Raw genomic sequence first — 18,859 nt, 5'->3', positions numbered from 1 at the left:
TAAAGTTTAAAGGGATTTAGTTCATCATGGTTGATCAAAATGGATTTAAACAATCAAAATGGATTTAAAAACATGGTAAGTTAGTTTTTTTGGGTACTACCAAGGGTATCTTCTCATCTTATTCGTAGTTGTTCCTTCTAACAAGTGTCTTTCTCAGGAATCGAACTCTTGACTTTCATCTCGAGGATCTAGTGGGGACTTATGTCACTAGACCAGAGATTGAGAATCTGAAGCATTAATTCTCCCAAATGAAAAAGGAACAAGAAAATCCATGTCAGAGTTAGCCAGAGATGTATGTTTGAATTAAAATTTAGCTGGAAACCCATTGCCATAAACCAGAATTATTGCAAATATTATTTACAATATATTGTATCAAGTACCTTACAATTTTAGGCATCCCAACTTACCAAAAAAGCAATTGTGGAAAGAAGCAATTCCACTATGATGAACAAGAAATTAGGTCTCTCAAATAAGGTATTATACATTTAAAGTTTCTGGATGTCTTGATTCCTTTCCTCCATATTGTAGTCAAACAATCATAATTAGATGCAGTGTACTTAACCATTAAGTTACTTACTGCAAATTTAAAAAGAAATAGAAGGAAAAGCATCACATAACAATTAAGACAGATGTAGTCTACTACAAATTGGAAAAGGAAATAAAGAAAAAGTATTAGCAAACAAAAGAGAATGTCTAATTTATGCTTAAATTTAACTTAGTTAATTATATAAACCAGATTTATCTAATTTATGCACCAAATTTTGAATACAAATTTGACATTATTGAACTCTTGAGAGCACTTTGGTTGTTAAAAGTAGCATAGAATGAGTCACAAAATGTAGAAATAATTATGGTCTTGCATGGAAACGAATTCCAAAGGGAATAAAAAAAAGGTGTTTATTCATCTTTAGTCTTTACAGTTTGTTTCTCTTTCCCTTTACCCTTCTCCAAGATAATGGATCTTAATCTTATCTAACACTTCTTCACTCCTCTTTTTATTCAAATTCAACATTTCCCTTTTCTTTTCTCCATTTTCCCATTACTTCAAAATTTTCTTCTCTCTTTTCCTTCATTTCTTCTACTACTATATTTTCCTATATATGCTAGCCTTTTACCCACTATACACACATCTATAAAGCTTCCAAAATGAAATTAATGTGTTAAACCCATGGATATCACATACATATAAAAATTTCTCTTAATATTATATATATATACATAAAAAGTTGTTGCTTTTTACATATTGAAGATTATTTCATTCTCCTATGTACTGTCAATTAATTATAGATGTATACATATTGTGGCCAAATTGAGAATGTGTTCCATCACAATAAAGATAATAAACTCATGAAGACTATGTAATGGACATAAAAATTATGTGAAAAAACAAAGAAAACATAAAATGAAGTAATTTGTATTTTTGTTGGTTATATTAATATTTCACTTTTACTAAAACAAGTACGACTTAAGTATAACATATTCTTGATTTAGTATTTCGATATATATATATATATATATATATATATATATCGAAATACTAAATCAAGAATATGTTATACTTAAGTCGTACTTGTTTTAGTAAAAGTGAAATATTAATATAACCAACAAAAATACAAATTACTTCATTTTATGTTTTCTTTGTTTTTTCACATAATTTTTATGTCCATTACATAGTCTTCATGAGTTTATTATCTTTATTGTGATGGAACACATTCTCAATTTGGCCACAATATGTATACATCTATAATTAATTGACAGTACATAGGAGAATGAAATAATCTTCAATATGTAAAAAGCAACAACTTTTTATGAAAATAATTGTGTTGATTTGCAAAGAGTAATTGATAATGACATATATGAAAGAGACTTAGATCCCCTTATGTCTGTTATTGGGATAAATTTGTGGCATGACCTCTGATTTTGATGTTACGAATATTCATTATATGGTACCAAATATTGATTAGGATTCCACATTGCCCAATAACCTTTCTTTTTATTTTTTGTTGTTGATGTATACATGGATTCTTTTGGTGGGGCTGCAAATAACCAATGCTGTGGTCAAAAAGATCTTGTGAGGATTTATGGTTAATTGTACATGTCTCTTTCAACAAGTGTCGCTTATAGGAATCGAATCATCGACTTTAGGAATCCAATGAGACCTTACACCACTAAACTAACGCCTTGTTGGTAGATAGGTAAATATATTATAAAATATAGTTAGAAGTGTATAAAAAATGTGTCTAAGATGGACATGAAGCAGACATAACAACTATTGTGAAGTCTCCATGCTTCTTTGATTGATTGATAAGATCCTTTGACATTGTTTGTACTATGTACTACTAATAGGTTACATGCTAGGTTGCAATATTGTAGAGGGTAGAAGCTAAAAAACATAAGATATAGTATTGAACAACATGTATTATATTTGCTTGAAATTAAAGTGTTCCTTTTTTTCATGAACCATGACACATTTAAAGAACAAATGTTTTATTCTATATGCACTTTTGCATGCAGGACCGTACCAAAAAGATGTTGTAGACACTGCCAAAGTGTAAGTTCAAAATTCGAAGTATCCTCTCTTTGGAATTGCAGCATGAATTTTCTTTATCTCTTTTTCTTCCTTTAGATTTCATTGATTCCATTTATCAAGATTGTCCCTTAAAGAACACTAAAAAGAACTACATGGCCCTTCATATATTCTCTTTTTCTGTAGTCTCTGCCACTATATAAACCACCCCTTATATCACATTCCCTCATCAGTACTCTCTATTCAGCTTTTGTATCTCTCATAAGTTCAAGTTACATCTTGTATTATTTTAGGTTGGTACTCTTTCTTTTTCATTATTTGCTACTCTTTCTAAATTTCCATGTATGCAAGAAATTTGGCTATGGTTTTAATAGGAGTTGCTGAGTCAGTCTTCTAACCGAAAATCGGGTCGCGACAATAAGTAAACTTTTTAAAAAATTTAGTATCTTCTAAGTGATATAACATATTAACTATGCACTATTGCTTGCATCATAATCTTGTAAATGTAACATTAACTTTGCAGAGAAGTAACTATGAGTAGGCCAGGAGATTGGAACTGCAAGTCATGCCAGCACTTGAATTTTCAGAGGCGCGATTCTTGTCAACGATGCGGGGACTCAAAATACGGGGAAAGGGATGATTTTGGAATGTTTGGAGGAAGAGGAGGGTCTTCATTTGGGTTCAGTACTATTACTGGTTCAGATGTTAGGCCAGGTGACTGGTATTGTGCTGCAGGTAACTGTGGTGCACATAACTTTGCTAGCCGTTCAAGCTGCTTCAAGTGTGGTGCTTTCAAAGATGAATTTTCTGGTGGATGCAATAATAACAGCAGTGCATTCAATCTTCAGGTAGGAGGTTTCGGTGGTGGTGGTGGTGGTGGTGGCCGACCGGGATGGAAATCTGGTGATTGGATATGCAACAGGTGAGTGCAGATTCTACTATACTTATTGGTTCCTCTTCTGATATTAAATTGTAGTTACAATGGCATAAAGTATCTGCAATATTGTAATGGTTAAGCACAACTTTTCCTTAGTGATAGTGAAAAATAAGATTCACTTCACTACTTTTAACAGTAGTCTTTCTTGTCATGAAAAAACCTTCTTTCAACAGATTTGGATGCAATGAACACAACTTTGCTAGCAGAATGGTATGTTTTAAATGTTCTTCCCCAAGGGAGATGTTCTTCTAGAAATGTGAGATTAACCAATTTTGGGTATGTTCACTATGAATTACCACTTACCTCTTCTTATAATGTATAAAACTCTTGGCATATAGTTCATTGAAATACTATTCATGGCTTTGTTTTCAGGGATTGTAGCCAAGCAAGGGAGACTATAATTACTAGAGATGGTGCACAATTTCTTGATTAATTTCTTCAGGATTTTAAAGTCAATATGAATTAGGAAAAGGTTGTTTAAATGCCATATTATAGAGAAGCTACATCCCTTTTGCACTTTCTTAGATTTACAAAAATTATAGCAATGTTGTCATGGTAGTTTAAGCTAGTTTCTTTGATGTTTGTGTTAAGAGAGTTCACTTATTGTATGGTACTTGGTTTTCTTCAATGAAGATGAAACTCTTTTTTTTTGTCATTAGATGAAAAAGTGCTTGTTCCTAAATGAGATAGAGTGGATCAGGTTGTTATGTAGGATACAGTTTCCTTAACTTTTTGGCTACTACTACTATTTTATAACTCAGCACACAAAAAGGAACTAAACACAAAATAGTACAAGTGTTTCAAGCAATCTATTTAACAAGGAACCATCTTTCAAGTTGTAGGTGGACAAGAAGAATATCTAGAATATAATAACTTTGAATCAGCATCACAAATATATTTTTTTTAACCAATCATAGGCTTGTGGTACATGCAGTGACACAATTTGTGGAACAACAGATGTTGTCCCTATCTCTTTCTAGTGAGTGTACTATTTGACGAATGAACAATAACAACCACCTTATTCAGCAAAAACAATGGAAATGTGATCATGTGAATTAAATCTGACTTCAGTTTTTGGGAATGCAGAACTAAAGAAACTTGATCACTACTCTTCTGCAAAATGCAGGGCAATGCAATCTTCCAATTTTCAATACATATTTTATTCTGCATCTTTTTTCAGTCTCTTGTGCTGGATTTTCAAGTTACTGTGTATTATTATTTCATTGAACTTTTTATTTAAACAATTGAATCAGACAACTTCTCACAATAGTATTATTAGAATAAGTGACTTGTGTAACTTGTAGTGACATAGACACCAATAATTTTATGCACAAGCACATGTACTTTGCAAATGAACTATGTTGTCTTCATCAGTTGTTCAAATCACATTTTTGCATATCATCTGTGATTCTTCAACAAGCATCAACAGTTATTGTGTGATTAGTTTATTGTTCTGCTCTAATTAGCAGTGTTTCAATCAAGTAACCTTGAGTTAACTTGAACATGATCTTATTGCTATGGTCAAAAACATAATTAGACTCAGAACTCTAGTATTGTGATTTGTGAGAGTAATTACAAGACAACCAATATATGTTGCTGAAATCCTTGCTGAAACAAGTCTTTTACTCACTGGTGAACCAAAAAAAACAGTTTGATCCAAGAATAACTATTTGTCTACCCTTTTGGTATGAACCAAGATATAAGCCTATTTGTCTTCCTGTGAATAAATCCTGACTTCAGTTTTTTGCAAATGTAGAACTACATTCTGCAAAATGAAGGGTAATGCAAGCTTCTACTGCTGCTACAGATGCCTCTACCACCCATTCTTTGCATAAGTATGAACAATATGGTGTTGCAAACCTACAAAAGATCAGTCGCATCGTGCTGATTGGATTTAAGATGTGTCCCTGCATTATAGTTCTGCAATCTGACTAGTGAGCTACACTAAATCATATGTTTGTTTCTATCACTAAGGGAAGATTCAAGAATCAAGAGCTTTATTTCATTTCATTCTGACCAAACTTGTTCAGTATTTTGTGCATATATAAATAGACCACTTTTTATAGAGCCTGGCAAATTTATGACACCATTGTCTGTCATGTGTTGACACTTTCTATCGAGCTTCACATTATGTTCTCCATGTGTATTAACACCAAAATATAAGAAAACTAAAGAGAAATGTTATATTATCCTAATAAATCAGCCTACAATTCTCTTGGTCGTAGAAAATTGACATGTGTCATTTTCTACCCACGTGAAACTGAACATATGCCACAATTTTATGGTTAAGAGGATCTGTAGGCTAATTTATTAGGAGGGTATAATATTTTTCAAACTAAAATGATTGGCTGACCAAACTGAATGTTAACTATAGTTATCATGTACTAAAAAGAAAATTATCAATTTAGCCCAACACCCATGTAGTGAGTTCACTGATTCCAGGTTGTTCTTTAACCACAGATAACATTGATTTGCACATTAATACAGAAGGAATACATGTACTGACACTCAACTCATCTTTGGCTTGATTAAAATTTTGCTGAATGCAAAAGTTTGCATCAACATGATGCATGATATCAATGAGACCATAAGAATATTGATAAAATATGAACTACAATTGTTGCTTTTTTGTGTAATTCATGTATTATCCCCAGCAGATCTTACCCATTTGATGGTTGACCGGGCTAAGGTGTCCATTGGATCGACACACTTCTTCAGAAGAGGATCATTCCGGGGCAAGAGATCCCGCATATCATCAGAAGCAAGGATAATGGAGTTAACTCCACTCACTAGAAGAACTTGAAGGGCAATTCTCAAAAGATTGCTTGCCCCTTCCATGTCCTTTCTGTTCAAAGCTTCGGTGGCAGGTATGACTGCATGCTCCATAGTAGCTCTATCAGGTAGTACAACCTCAAAGCCCTGCATATAGGTAATTAAGGTTAACAAATATCTACATCTCTATTTGCTTGTTAACACAATTCAACATGATCACAAAGCATTGCAGAAAAATAAATAACTCATAAAGTGCATAATTGGCGGTCAACACCATGCTTACAAAAAAGAAAATGGCATAATTGCAAAAAGTTGTATGTGCACACGTGTAGATATACAAATATCTTTACGAATTATCTTTAATAAATATGTAAGCATAAGGGTTATTCTTCACACGGGGAATAGGTTATATATGGCGACGAAAATGGTTCATCCTGTTCTGGATTAGAAGGGAAAGTTTAAGGTATGGAATTTTTTATCCTTCTTAGTTTGCACTTTTTGTTCTTATGTCTAGCTGCTATAAGAAGTTAACCAGTACTGAACTATTGATTCATATGAATTTTAACAACTTCAGATTTAATGTCGTTTTGATCAAAATTTGATGGCCTGGTTAGGACACAAAGAAAGCTAGTTCCCACAAAAGTACATAAATATGAAATTGAAAAGTCATGAATTGCCCGAGCTGAAATAAGGCTTCTCACATTTGACAAAAGTTTGAATTTTGAAATGCCCCTTAATCAAATTAGAAGGCAATCACTTCCATCTATCACATTTCTCATGATAAATTGAAGCTTCCAAATATCATTGTTCGAAGAAATAAACTGCCTCGGGCCTTCACATTTTATATCACTGTTATGAAATTTTATGTGCAGGATTCTGTTGAGACTCAACCAAAACAGCTACAATTAATCAATTCTCATAAGTCATAAGAAAGCAGCTAATGTTAAAGGTAAAATTATAAAGGTCTGCAATACATAAAGCTTCCTAAAATACTATGAAATGGCAAGGCTGTATTGGGCAATTCTCAGAGCAAGTACATTCATTTGAGCTGGAACGTATACTAATTGAGATACTCAAATGCATATCACATTTAGCACAAGAAGCTACCGAAAATATATCACTAAATAGAACATATACTTTCTCTTGACCTTGTATGCACTAAAAGTATATGCTGTTCAGATTTAGGATGGCAAGCTATTAAAAAATGGACAGAAAAATTTACTTCATTCTGAAGCTTCTCCTGATAAAATCCAGAAGCTAGAGTTGCATTTGATGCAAGCAATCCAATCCGCAAAGGACTACCAGCTTCGAGTGGCTTTAACTTAGCTTCCTTGAGCTCCTTGGCAACACACTCAGCAATGTGAAGAAAAGGAACAGAACAACCTTTTGATACTTCTTCATACCAAGTGTGTGATACATTACAAGGTATCACAATGCAACTAGCACCGGAATTCTCAAGAAACACCCTTTTGTTCCTAAGATTCTGCACAATTGGAGAAGAATCCAGTTTCAGAAATTCCATTTTATTTCTACCAGAAACAAAATAGCTCCTTTCATAGGATAAAACCTCCTTATTTAACAAAGGATCTGAACATAGCACAAAAGGAATTGAATTTGAATCTGAATTCACTCCATCTTTTGAAGAATCTGAACTCAACTCCACAAGTTTTCTTAAGAAAATCAAGGTGGCATCAACAGACACCCCTCCAATTATACCAACAGCATTACCATGACTGATCAAAGGAGAAACATGTTCACCCTTTATTCCTGGAGCAAGATTTGAGCCATGAAGCTTCTTACTTTGAGAAATTTTGCCACTTTCATCTGCATTCATAATAACTGAAGATGGAGGCATAGCTTGAACATGACGAGACCTTAACTTGCACAGGTTTATAGAACCTAATAATGTATGAGATGGGTTACTCAATGTGTGGAAAGACATTGTCAATGTGACATCGAACATTTCCAATGGAAAAACCCAATAAAGTGAGAATTTTGATACTTCTCTGTACCCAAAATGGTTTCTTTTTATTTATGGTGTATGAAACTTAGTAGCCCCAGAACCCCATTTGGGTTCCAGAGTAAAAGAATGAATGAACAAAAACCAACAAAATTGAAAGGCTTTGTGCAGAAGAAGACATGAGTTCACAACTTCACACCAAAGTTGACAACCTGTTTTATTGTTTTTACTTTTGTCTCCACACATGAAAATTCGGAAACTTTTCTAGTCTAAGATCATAACAAATATTATAACTTTAAGATAAACAAATTAGTACTCATTATTTGCTTCTAAATGTGATAATTTTAATTCATCATATTCAATTGTTGAGTTTGATACGCATCAATCTCTAAAGTGGTCCCACGCACTAATATCACAACACTTCTAATTCAATGTTTTGTTTACATGCTAATTGAATCTAAGGATGCTGGTGGCATGTGCAACATTTGTGTCACGTTTCACATAGGTTGTGAAAGAAAACTAAGCTTGAATTGAATGAACCAATTGGAAGTTAGTTGATTATAACATTTTCTCGTTGGCTTCTGCTGAAAAGACCCCACACCACCGCCACAATTGGAATTGCATGACTCTAGTATCATAGCCCATCAAGTATCTCTACACCTATGTCTCTTAGGCCCAACGTCTTTTTAACTTTGCTCACACAATCCAATTATGTGAGATTTGAAATGCATCAAACATAGCCAATGCCTAACCTATAACCAAGATATTGATGTAGTCATCATCAATGGTTAAGAAATAATAACTAGTATGACTTGGATCAAAAGGTGGAGAAGCTGTAGCATGAGGATGGAAAGTAGAACGAGTGTCTATCCAAAGGGCATAAAAATCACTTATGATAATTGGAATCTTAAACAGATTCATCTTGCCAATTAAACCAAAGGGTGGATGGGACTTGTTTTAACTAGTGGCGTGAAAATGCAAACATCATGCCCCTAACCCCTAAAGTCTATATCTAAAGCCATCTCTAATAATTGTATTTGTATTTTGTATTACATAAACTCAGCTCTTGAAGCACAATGAGCGAAATTATTGATCAAAACATAATAACATATTCACCAATAATAATCTTCCCATCTACATGAGAAAATTACTTCAAGGTAAAAGCTAAATGAATAATCTTCCCATCCACTGAGCCCTGTTGATATTGAGAAAATAAAAAAAATGAATCTGTTTCAGACTATTTTGCTATATAAATTTTAAGATACAAGACAACTTAACCCTTGAGTTGAATTGCTCTGCAATAGTTCGGTTCAGAAAGTGTATCGAATGACAGGCAAAATTTGTTAAGGTAGAGCTACTTTACAATTGTTACACTACTGAAAACCTCAAGAATTTAAAGACTAGAACAATTCCGATCTCATATTTATACTTTCACAACCTCTGTGCAACTCTTTCGTATAAATCACGAGGCCAATTCCTCTTCAAATTATTTGCAATGAAACTTGAAATCTGCAAAAATAGCAATTTAGCATTTATGAAATAAGAAACAAGAGTGCATATTAATAAATTAACTATCAAATGGCACTTTAATCATCCCATTCACACGCCAAATGCTTGGCGTAATCAACTAAAAGCAGTATCGTTCTTTAGAAAATTTTAATTTTTTCCTGGTAAAGGTAACAAAATTAGTACAAAATCAACCAATATTATCCTCTCCGTTTTCCTTTCTTTTCGTGTATAAAATTGATTAAACATCAATGATATAAATAATACATTTTATACAAGAATGGCAAAATGGAATAAACAAGTATTAGCTAAACCAAAATAGATTTCGGGCAGAGGAATAAATACCAAATATTAGATGAAAATATTTTTTATTATTTTAAAATTATAATATAAAATAATGATCTGGATTTGTTGTATTAACACTTTAAGGCAAACAAACTCCTCATGAAGCTTCAGCATAGACGTTATTTTCAAATTAGCCAAAACGTTTACCATAGTATATAGAATTATAGATTATAGAAGGCATAAGCTTCAATGAGTGCTCCCAACACTTTTTCAAGAAAATTAAAGTGAATTAGATAACTTCAACAAAGCAACTAAATAAACATTTCCTAATCAAACAAGGGGATCTACAAGACAATACCTTCGCCCTAAAAGCACGAAGTGATCCATCAGAATCTGTTACATTGTCCAGACAAGTGAGTGCAACCTTCAACAGATCCGGAATACAAGCTTCTAGATGAGGAGATAAATTTTCAAACACATTGATAGCAATGTCAGGGCCTCGGGGATCTAACGGAAGAAATTGAAGTTTAGCAACCTCCCTTATTGCATCCACATAGTTCCCTAGTCTTGCCAATTTGTGAATTGACAATACTGACTCAAGTTGTCTTAACACATTTTGCTGCTCAAAGACAAGCTGTCTCTCTTGAAGACTGCAAAGAATTCAATCAATCATTTTATTAACTAACGGGATGCAAAAATGTAAGATAGAATGAACAACATAATAAATTTTCATAATTAATGCATTGGTCTTAGCGATTCTGTTCGAAGTGCTAAAACCTATATTACTAGGGCCTACATTTCATTACAGTGTAAAAGTCTTACTAAGTTATTCTGAGAGTTGCAGTAACTCAAGCAAACTAGTAAGGCAGTCTGGAATTTCCAAAATCATTCTTTATAAGAACTTAGCACAAGGAAGGCCTCATGATTTGGCAATGAACAAACTACTATTTAAGGAAATATCTCCACTCAATATATAGTTGCAAATGAATGAAAACCAAATTTACACATAAGCCATGAAATTTTATAAAATTTAAATATTGCATAGGTCTTATTTTTAAACTTTTGAATTTTTTTTCTGCATACAAGGAAGAAAACAAAACTAAAACCTCTATACCCCTCAACTGAGCGGAACCAACCAAACGAAGATGACCAAATCCTTCTGGTGATACATCCTAAATCACCAGACTATATTATCCCCTTCAGCAACTGTTTTACAAGGAAATCATCACTAGTATTTTATTGATCTCGTGAAGTATATAGAAAAGATAGACTTCCCAGATACAGAGGCAGAGTTTTGATCTTCAAGGTTACTCCATGTTAAAAGACGTGTAAGGAAAAAATTGAGTGAGGACCAATTCATTATTGATCTCATGAAGTATATAGGAAAGATAGCCCAGTGCACGAGACTCCCACTTAGTAGGGTATGGGGAGGATAGATGTATGCAGCCGTACCCCTACAAGTGGAGAGGCTGTTTCCAGGATTTGAACTTGTAATCTCATGGTCACTAAGCAGCAACCTTATCGTTACATCAAGCTCACCCTCAAGCATAACCATGCATGAATCAAAAAAAATAAGGTAAGAGTTTCAAAATGACCTGACATCAGGGTAATAAGTGTACGTCTCCAGAATATCATTCCCAGAATGGATAAGGCCAGCAGTCCGACTTTCACCATCTGATCTTCCACGAAAAAGGGCAGAAATAGCTTCAGAAATGCACTTGTTGATGGTATCCAGGGCCACGGAAAAGGATCCCACTCTCTTGTGAATTTCAATAGACTGAACAAAACAAAAAAATCATTATCAGCAAAAGCATTTTTATTATATAAAACCCAGAAATACACAACAGAGGATAATAATAAAGGGGGGGAATTGAAAAAATAAAAAGGGTAGACAACATTGTTGGAAATAAAAATCAAAGTAGCCAAGATGAACAAGTATTATAAACTCGATAATGTGAGGGGGGGAAATTATATGTAGTTGAAGAAATTAAATATTGAAAATAAAGAGTAAGCAAAATTCCTGGATGTATTAAAATAGAATTAGTTTCACCAGAAAAAGGAGAGCCCTGTTCTTCTCCACACTTAAGTACCTGAGGAACCTATTTAGGGTGTGTAGGATAATGTGCCGCTTATCAGCTAGGAAGTGTCATACTGTCATAATTTGGTAACAGTCAAAGATTTTCTTATTATTTTTCGTCTAAGATAAGTTGCACGGGAAAGAAAATAATTACTTTATCATACATCCCAGCCTCTTGACATTGGAAAGCAGCTTCAATTAAAAATTGTTGCCTCGCTTTTGGATCAGTCACAAAACGACCCAATTCACCCTCTTCTCCAGAACCTCTTGCACCAAGTAAAAGATATATACCTCCATCCCTTAACAAAAGTTCAGTTAGAAGTTGCTTCAGCATCGAACTTCTCTGCCTTTGCTGATCAACATTACCTCTACTAGTCCATGACAACTGTCCACCACCCACTGCAGCAGCAGCTTGAGCGTAATATTCTAATGCCATTTGGAGATCACAAAGACGCAAATACATGGACCCATACTGCCTAATAATGGTAGACACTTCCGCATAAACATCCATCACTCCTAACTTATGTCCAGCACCTTCAGAAAGGAACCCATGATCAGCTAGCACAATGGATAGGTGGACAGCATCAATGTTATATCCTTCATCTCCTGTTTCCTTAGACATGTATAATACAGCTGGTAGCAATTGAATGCTTAAAAGCAAGATGTAGGGATATACCAGAGGATCTTTTCCATTTTTTGTATAGTATGATGGTTCAAATTTATTGAGGTAAATTTGCAAATCATCCAAACTGTATGGAACCAAACCATCACTTAGAACAATAGATGAAGGTCCACTAGGGCAGTCACGTACAGCTGACAACTGAAACCACAAGAAATCCTCTATCGTACTAAAGAGAGTTGGTTGATCTCTAAGCAAACGATCAATATGTCTTCGAGAACCTGATATGATGGCATACAGCAGTAACTTTTTCTTGTCATATGCAGCTCGACCAACCCGATCACCAGTTCTCAACATTCTTTCACATTCCTCTGATGCAGCAGATGCAATCTCTTCTGGTACCATTCCTCCAGTGTTAATCCACTCTGTAAGCTGTCAGAAACAGTAAATCAATAACAATGATTACACCATGAATTACTACAAAATCAGTAGTGACCACAGTATCTACCAAAGGAGAAAATTGATGTGCAGCACGTGAAGATAGGGCAACATTCCTTGCTTCATCATAAAACCCAGACCTCAAGCAAAAATATATCTGTAAAAGAAATACAAGCTCCCATCATCAATAGTAGTTTCTAGAAACAAAAAGGAATAAGAAATATCAATGAACTGATTTAAACCAAGAATTTATGAAATATAACTCATTTTGAATTAGATAAAATAGCAGAGACCTGCTGCCAGGTAGTATCAACAGGAGGCTGCCGCCGAGCATCACCAGCATCAAAATCCAGTAATCCATAATCTCTCAACCGAATCTGAACAGCAACAATTAAAATAATGAACTTAGAAAATTATTATTCATGTTACAATATTTGGCAGCACATATATTCTTCAAATTGAGACAAACCCGAAGGAAGGCACGTATTCTTCGCAAATTTCCAACACCACCGCCAAGAGCAGCCTACCATTAGATTTAAAAAAAGCAGAAAATAAGTATTGATACAACACATGCAAAATTCATGCACATTCTATCTTATATTAAAAAGGAGCAGACATAAAAAAGCAAACAAATTGAGACAAACTTGCTAAGGCATTTTCCAAAGCATATCAATAAAAAACATAGCATGCAAACACAAGGAGTCCTAATACAGATAATCAATATAAAAAATAAATAACTGATAAATGTATTTAAGCTTATTGTTGAAAGAAACAATGCAAATTCATGAATGTTCTCTGTCCTAAAGAACAAGCAGTATAAAGCAAACGAATTGAGAGAATCTTGCCAAAGTTTTCTTGAAGTGACCCTCTCAAAAGAATATAGCATGCAAACACAGGGAATCAAAGAAAAGAAGAATTAACGATCTAGAAAAAAATAAGGATCATAAAGTATTTGAAAAATTATCTGCAGACTACATCAGTAGTATTGAAGTCATGTATAACAAATTACTTGTGCAGGATGACTGTGAATGGTGTCCATGATGTATTTCTCGTGTCCCAATTCAAGGTGGCGTCTTGCACCAATAGTCAGTGACATCCTTATTGAGACACGTTGCTGACTTGGGTCTCCATCCATCATCATCTGTTCAATGAGCCAAATTATGAAAAATAATACTTCGACACAACTGGAGAAAAAGATAGTTGCACAGAGAAGTTTATCTTTCGGTTTTGTTTGTTAACAGTATACAGCTAACTACAACCTGAACAAGGTGCCATATCTTCCGCATTGTAACTGATTTTCCACCACCACCATCAATGTCCAAACTTACATATGCGCTCTTGAAAGATGCAGCAGGCTAACAACCAGGGGAAAAGATAATGATAAGTAACATACTTGCATGTATGTAAATACAGCAAGGCAAATGCTGGTAAGAGCTTTCAGGAAAATAATAAATCTCAAGACAAATAAACATATATTTAAATCCAAGTGTATCAGAGGGCATTATACTGGATTAATAGTTTAAAACATTAGCTTCATACCAAATGTTATGTTGACCATCATTAGACAGTCATGACTTTTACATAGGCAACTGCAGTCAGATAGTTTTAAATATAGTGTGTTTGGTAAAACTGCAAAAATTAGATTATGAATATAATTGATTACTGATTATAATCATAATGGACTATAAGCTGAATGTAATTGAATTTGTGTACATTAGCTGAAAAGTGATTTTAAGATTAAAAAAATAGAATTGTATAGAAAGAATCGTTTTCATAGTAAAATATAAAAATAGGTATGGGAAATAATGATGCTGAAAATACTTGGAAACCAAGAGGGTTAAAATTGTAAATCATTACAAATAAGCTTGAAATTATAATCAACAGTCCTGCAAAAGAGATGCACTGTTTAGAATTTTTTGCTTAAAAAACAGTGTTTTTAGCTAAAACAAGACTTCACATTTTGAGACCAAAATATCTTGATAATGTAGAAATCTCATTCAAAAATTAAGAGATATGGCAAGAGTATGGGACATACTTTGAATGGCAACCCGCGCTCCCTTGATTTATTCAGGTTTTTTACAACTTCAGCATAGATGGATGCCTTCTTCTCCACAATAGGCCTACTAGTAAGAGGAACAACCTCCATACCAGAAGAGACTTGTGGACTAGAAGCTATAGACACAATCTGACCCTGATGGGTACCCACGTTGCTATTAGCATTCATGTTTGTCCGAGGTAATGTTGAAATTCGGTTTAAACTCTGAAGGAAATCACGCTTTTCCTTTTGCCAATCCTCCTGTTCAACATTAAATTCTATGAAGCAGTAAGAAGGTTGAGCCACGCAATGGCCATTCCACCTATCATTGCAACTAGATATATAGAAAAATCAAGAAAAAATAATCTATTTTCATCACCAATATAACAATGTAATGAAGTACTCATCACAAGTATAAAATTGTCAAAAAATAAATACATATTTAACATAATTCAGTATGCTACTTTATTTCATAAAATTCATATGTGAACTTCAACAAATTAACCTAATCAAGTTTAATAGAAAGGCAATCAACCAAAAGGGATGTTTTAGTTGGTACAAGTGTAGGCAGGTCAAGAGACCTAATTGTCATGGTTAAGATAATGAAAAGTGAAAACTATGAAGTTATATGAGTTAAGCAGAACAATTTCTTTGCTTCTTTTCATTTATTAATTTTTAAGAAATAAAATGAGAAATTTTCAAAGAAAAAGGAAATTCATATAAGAAGGCTAACTCCACCGAAAAAGCAGACATTCTCATTACAAAGGACGCAGCAATAACAATTTTATTGATACAATAAATCTCTTGAATCCCTATGTAATAATCTTGTCTCATAAGCCATAAGAAATCTAAGGGCGGTCATTACTACAATCTCAAAGAAAAGCAAATATAACATAGGATATAACCCTAATGGTTTCTTAGTTTCAGCAATAAAAGGAAAACAGAATCACACATAAACTCACCAAATAAGCTAAAAAATGGTTGAGCACTGCTTACACTAAAATTTCTTCTGAGTTATGAATATGCCTTAGCTTAGACCCATTTCCATTCCAAAAGATATCTCCAGTTAAATATATAGAGAGAAAAACAACAACTTACAGAAAGAGTATAAAGACAATATCGCACTTACCTCCAAAACTTTCATCATGTAATTGTTAAAACTTCTGCTATTATCTTTCTGAGCTTCCTGGACAGCAGAGACCATTGCCATTTCATGAACCTGAGAATAAAACAGAGTATAGTTCAATTCAAAAAAGAACGACATGTGAGTACTGAGTCGTATGAAGATTTCATAGGTTTTCCACAAGGTAGAGAACTTCACATACAAACACAAAATATTTTGCTTATAGAACTAAGGGGGAGGCAGCAGAAACAGCATTTAGATATAACAACCATGTTATAATGCTATGCCCATTTGGAAAGTAAAAATTATTTAAAATTAAAATTGGAAATCATTAATAAGTTTTAATGAAAAAGAATATCTCTTTAACAGTTTAGCATTAACAAGTTGTAATGTAATGAAATAATTCTAACACTATTTGCATCCATAAGGACATATATTTCTCACTGATTTAGAGAATGGAAGTAAAAAAAATTAGCATACAAAAGAGATCCAAAATTAATCAACTTAAGGTCTAGTTATGAATTAAATGTTTATGTGATAGTAAGTCCAAATGATTAAACAGGCAATTTAAAAGTGAAAATTACCTGCTGCAGATACTCTTCAACACTTGTTGCCTCAACAGGAAAAACATCCTCAAACGTTGTCTTCCAAGAAAAATTAACCCAAAAATAACAACAGAGAAAGGGAAAAGTATCAGCAAAGTTGCATTAGTAGTAGTATGAGTCAAGAAATATAGAGAACCACTGTTAAAGTATCAGCGAAGTAGTATTATTTAGCTACCCAACCAAACTGACTAACAGCGAGCCTAACTAACACAGTCAAAACTAGCCAAACCACTGGATTCCTAAAGGAATAAACCTTCCATATTCTGCCCTCGTTTTTCTGAGGTCTAACAGAATGAATAGATTATCTATGTAACAAAGCAACTTTCGAAGTAAAAAAATTGAAAAGTTTATATAGAGTAGTATGCAGATAAACACCTTCAATTCAAATGACTTCAGATCCTTTGCAAGCTGCTCCGCATTTATCCCCTCACGAGCAAGGAGCCTGACCAAGCAAGAGAAATTAGAATGACGACCACAACAATCGATCATGTGTTACCATGCACTTTCTGCTCTAAGAACAAAACAAAAATGATGGAAAACCATCAAGTTGGACATGTACTGAAGCAACCTCAAGCCTTTTTTATAATTTTCCTACGTTGTCTAATTCATACATAATTTACACACACAAAAAGAGGAATTGAGAATCATGATAGGAAATGTACCTTGTTGCAGCAATAGATTGAGAAGGCGCCTCGGTCCTTAAGGTCTTGGATTTCAGCTTCTTAGATAATGCTTCAAGTTGATCTAAGTTCCTCTGAACAACGTATAAAAATGAAGTCAAAATTATATTAAATCAACACTATTATATTTTGTACAAGCGACAATTCTCACTAACAGAATACCTAATTAACTGAAAATGCAAGGTGTCCTTAACTAATAATCAAAATAGACCTATACTTCAGTTTCACTAATCAATAATTGAAACAACGGTGAAATAATGTGAAACTGAATTAAAGTTTTTCTTAGTGATTTGAGACTAGTTCAGAAATGTTTGAAAAAGAGGAACACGTTAATTCGGTTGATTAGTGTGTATGAAAGTAGATTCAGAAATGAAGAGAGTGAGATAGAAGGTTTCACCTGAAGCGGAGGAAACTGAGCAGAAGAAGCAGCTTGTTCTAGAAGCTTCGTGGAAGAATGTAGAAGATCACTCCAATTGCTTATGTCTTCGTTCGCCATTTCACTTTTCTCTTCTCCCTCTACCAAAAGCCGAACACCGAAGGTTTAAGCTTTTCACTCTTTAAGCCCTAAATTTGAAAAAACGAACTTCCCTCTTCTCATGTACCCAAATATAACAAATTGTTATTTCTATGTTAAGGAAAATATATATATGACTTTTGTATAGAAATATTGTTAAATAAATAATTGCCTATAAACTCATAATAGTATCAATGCAATAATAAGTTAAAATGAATTTTCATCAATATTTTTTTAATATTATTTTTATGTAATGATCAATTTTTATTTAACTCATAATATATTTTTGCAAACTAACATAAAGTTTGGGATGATTTTATATGCTTAAACTCTTTTATTTTTTACTATAAAAATATACTTATTTTGTATTAATAATAAGGAAAATAACTGAACTGGTTTTGGCCTCAATTGGGATAGAATAAAACACAATGATATATAATAATCATATAATGGTTTTCTTAATGTCAACTTTAAGAAAATCACATGTATCATCAGAACTCTATTTATGTCTCAACTCTCAATAATCTCTAGTTAAACTATAAAAACTCTTCACCAATACATCTACCTATCTGTGGATAAACACATAATAATTTGTTTTTGCTTAAATTATATTTTAAATCAATAAGACGTTAGTCTAATGATATAAGACTTCATTATATCCCGAGAAAAATCAAAAGATTAAAGATCCAATTACTGAAAACAATATTTGTTAGGAAGAGAAACCGCACACATGAAAGTGATTAGTTCATCCATACCTGGACCAATAAGTAGTGTTTGGCAC

The 18,859-nt window shown here is 33.3% G+C and overlaps 3 protein-coding genes across 5 annotated transcripts; 1 reads left to right on the top strand and 2 right to left on the bottom strand.

Annotated features, from left to right (window-relative positions):
* LOC109358302 (asparagine-rich protein-like) lies at positions 2,733-3,964 on the top strand. Of its 2 annotated transcripts, none has more exons than XM_019602459.1 (4): positions 2,733-2,820; positions 3,051-3,449; positions 3,638-3,740; positions 3,837-3,964. In XM_019602459.1, the coding sequence occupies exons 2-3, from the start codon at positions 3,061-3,063 to the stop codon at positions 3,714-3,716; spliced, it is 468 nt and encodes a 155-aa protein (XP_019458004.1). In that variant the 5' UTR covers positions 2,733-2,820; positions 3,051-3,060; the 3' UTR covers positions 3,717-3,740; positions 3,837-3,964. The 2 variants fall into 2 exon arrangements, with proteins under 2 accessions (XP_019458004.1, XP_019458005.1); XM_019602460.1 differs by having other exon boundaries at positions 2,792-2,820; positions 3,054-3,449.
* Positions 5,914-8,440, bottom strand: LOC109358299 (probable amino-acid racemase). The gene is made up of 2 exons (XM_019602456.1): positions 7,459-8,440; positions 5,914-6,383 (listed from the first exon to the last, which is right to left on the bottom strand). The coding sequence occupies exons 1-2, from the start codon at positions 8,197-8,199 to the stop codon at positions 6,102-6,104; spliced, it is 1,023 nt and encodes a 340-aa protein (XP_019458001.1). The 5' UTR covers positions 8,200-8,440; the 3' UTR covers positions 5,914-6,101.
* Positions 9,619-18,163, bottom strand: LOC109358297 (nuclear pore complex protein NUP93A-like). 2 transcript variants are annotated; one of them, XM_019602452.1, is made up of 15 exons: positions 17,962-18,163; positions 17,547-17,638; positions 17,260-17,326; positions 16,864-16,923; positions 16,286-16,375; positions 15,157-15,417; positions 14,381-14,476; positions 14,131-14,262; positions 13,591-13,644; positions 13,415-13,498; positions 13,192-13,278; positions 12,219-13,115; positions 11,583-11,764; positions 10,346-10,637; positions 9,619-9,705 (listed from the first exon to the last, which is right to left on the bottom strand). In XM_019602452.1, exons 1-15 carry the CDS (start codon positions 18,058-18,060, stop codon positions 9,628-9,630), a joined length of 2,571 nt encoding a protein of 856 aa, XP_019457997.1. In that variant the 5' UTR covers positions 18,061-18,163; the 3' UTR covers positions 9,619-9,627. The 2 variants fall into 2 exon arrangements, with proteins under 2 accessions (XP_019457997.1, XP_019457998.1); XM_019602453.1 differs by lacking the exons at positions 16,864-16,923; positions 17,260-17,326; positions 17,547-17,638; positions 17,962-18,163 and having other exon boundaries at positions 15,157-15,434; positions 16,286-16,342.

This window comes from Lupinus angustifolius, chromosome LG10 (genome assembly GCF_001865875.1).
Source record: "Lupinus angustifolius cultivar Tanjil chromosome LG10, LupAngTanjil_v1.0, whole genome shotgun sequence".
Classification (NCBI taxonomy): domain Eukaryota; kingdom Viridiplantae; phylum Streptophyta; class Magnoliopsida; order Fabales; family Fabaceae; genus Lupinus; species Lupinus angustifolius.
This window is presented reverse-complemented; position numbering and strand designations above follow the sequence as displayed.

Bases quoted from the DNA above. Each gene is read 5' to 3' on its own strand.
- LOC109358302 (XM_019602459.1), top strand. From the start codon at position 3,061: ATGAGTAGGCCAGGAGATTGGAACTGCAAGTCATGCCAGCACTTGAAT. The intron at 3,450-3,637 runs GTGAGTGCAGAT...TTCTTTCAACAG, and splicing joins GGTGATTGGATATGCAACAG to ATTTGGATGCAATGAACACA.
- LOC109358297 (XM_019602452.1), bottom strand. From the start codon at position 18,060: ATGGCGAACGAAGACATAAGCAATTGGAGTGATCTTCTACATTCTTCC. The intron at 16,924-17,259 runs GTGTTTATCTGC...TTTTCTTGGAAG, and splicing joins TGAAGTCATTTGAATTGAAG to ACAACGTTTGAGGATGTTTT. The intron at 13,645-14,130 runs GTAATTTGTTAT...ATCTAATGGTAG, and splicing joins TTCACAGTCATCCTGCACAA to GCTGCTCTTGGCGGTGGTGT.
- LOC109358299 (XM_019602456.1), bottom strand. From the start codon at position 8,199: ATGTTCGATGTCACATTGACAATGTCTTTCCACACATTGAGTAACCCA. The intron at 6,384-7,458 runs GTAAATTTTTCT...ACCTATATGCAG, and splicing joins AGGAGAAGCTTCAGAATGAA to GGCTTTGAGGTTGTACTACC.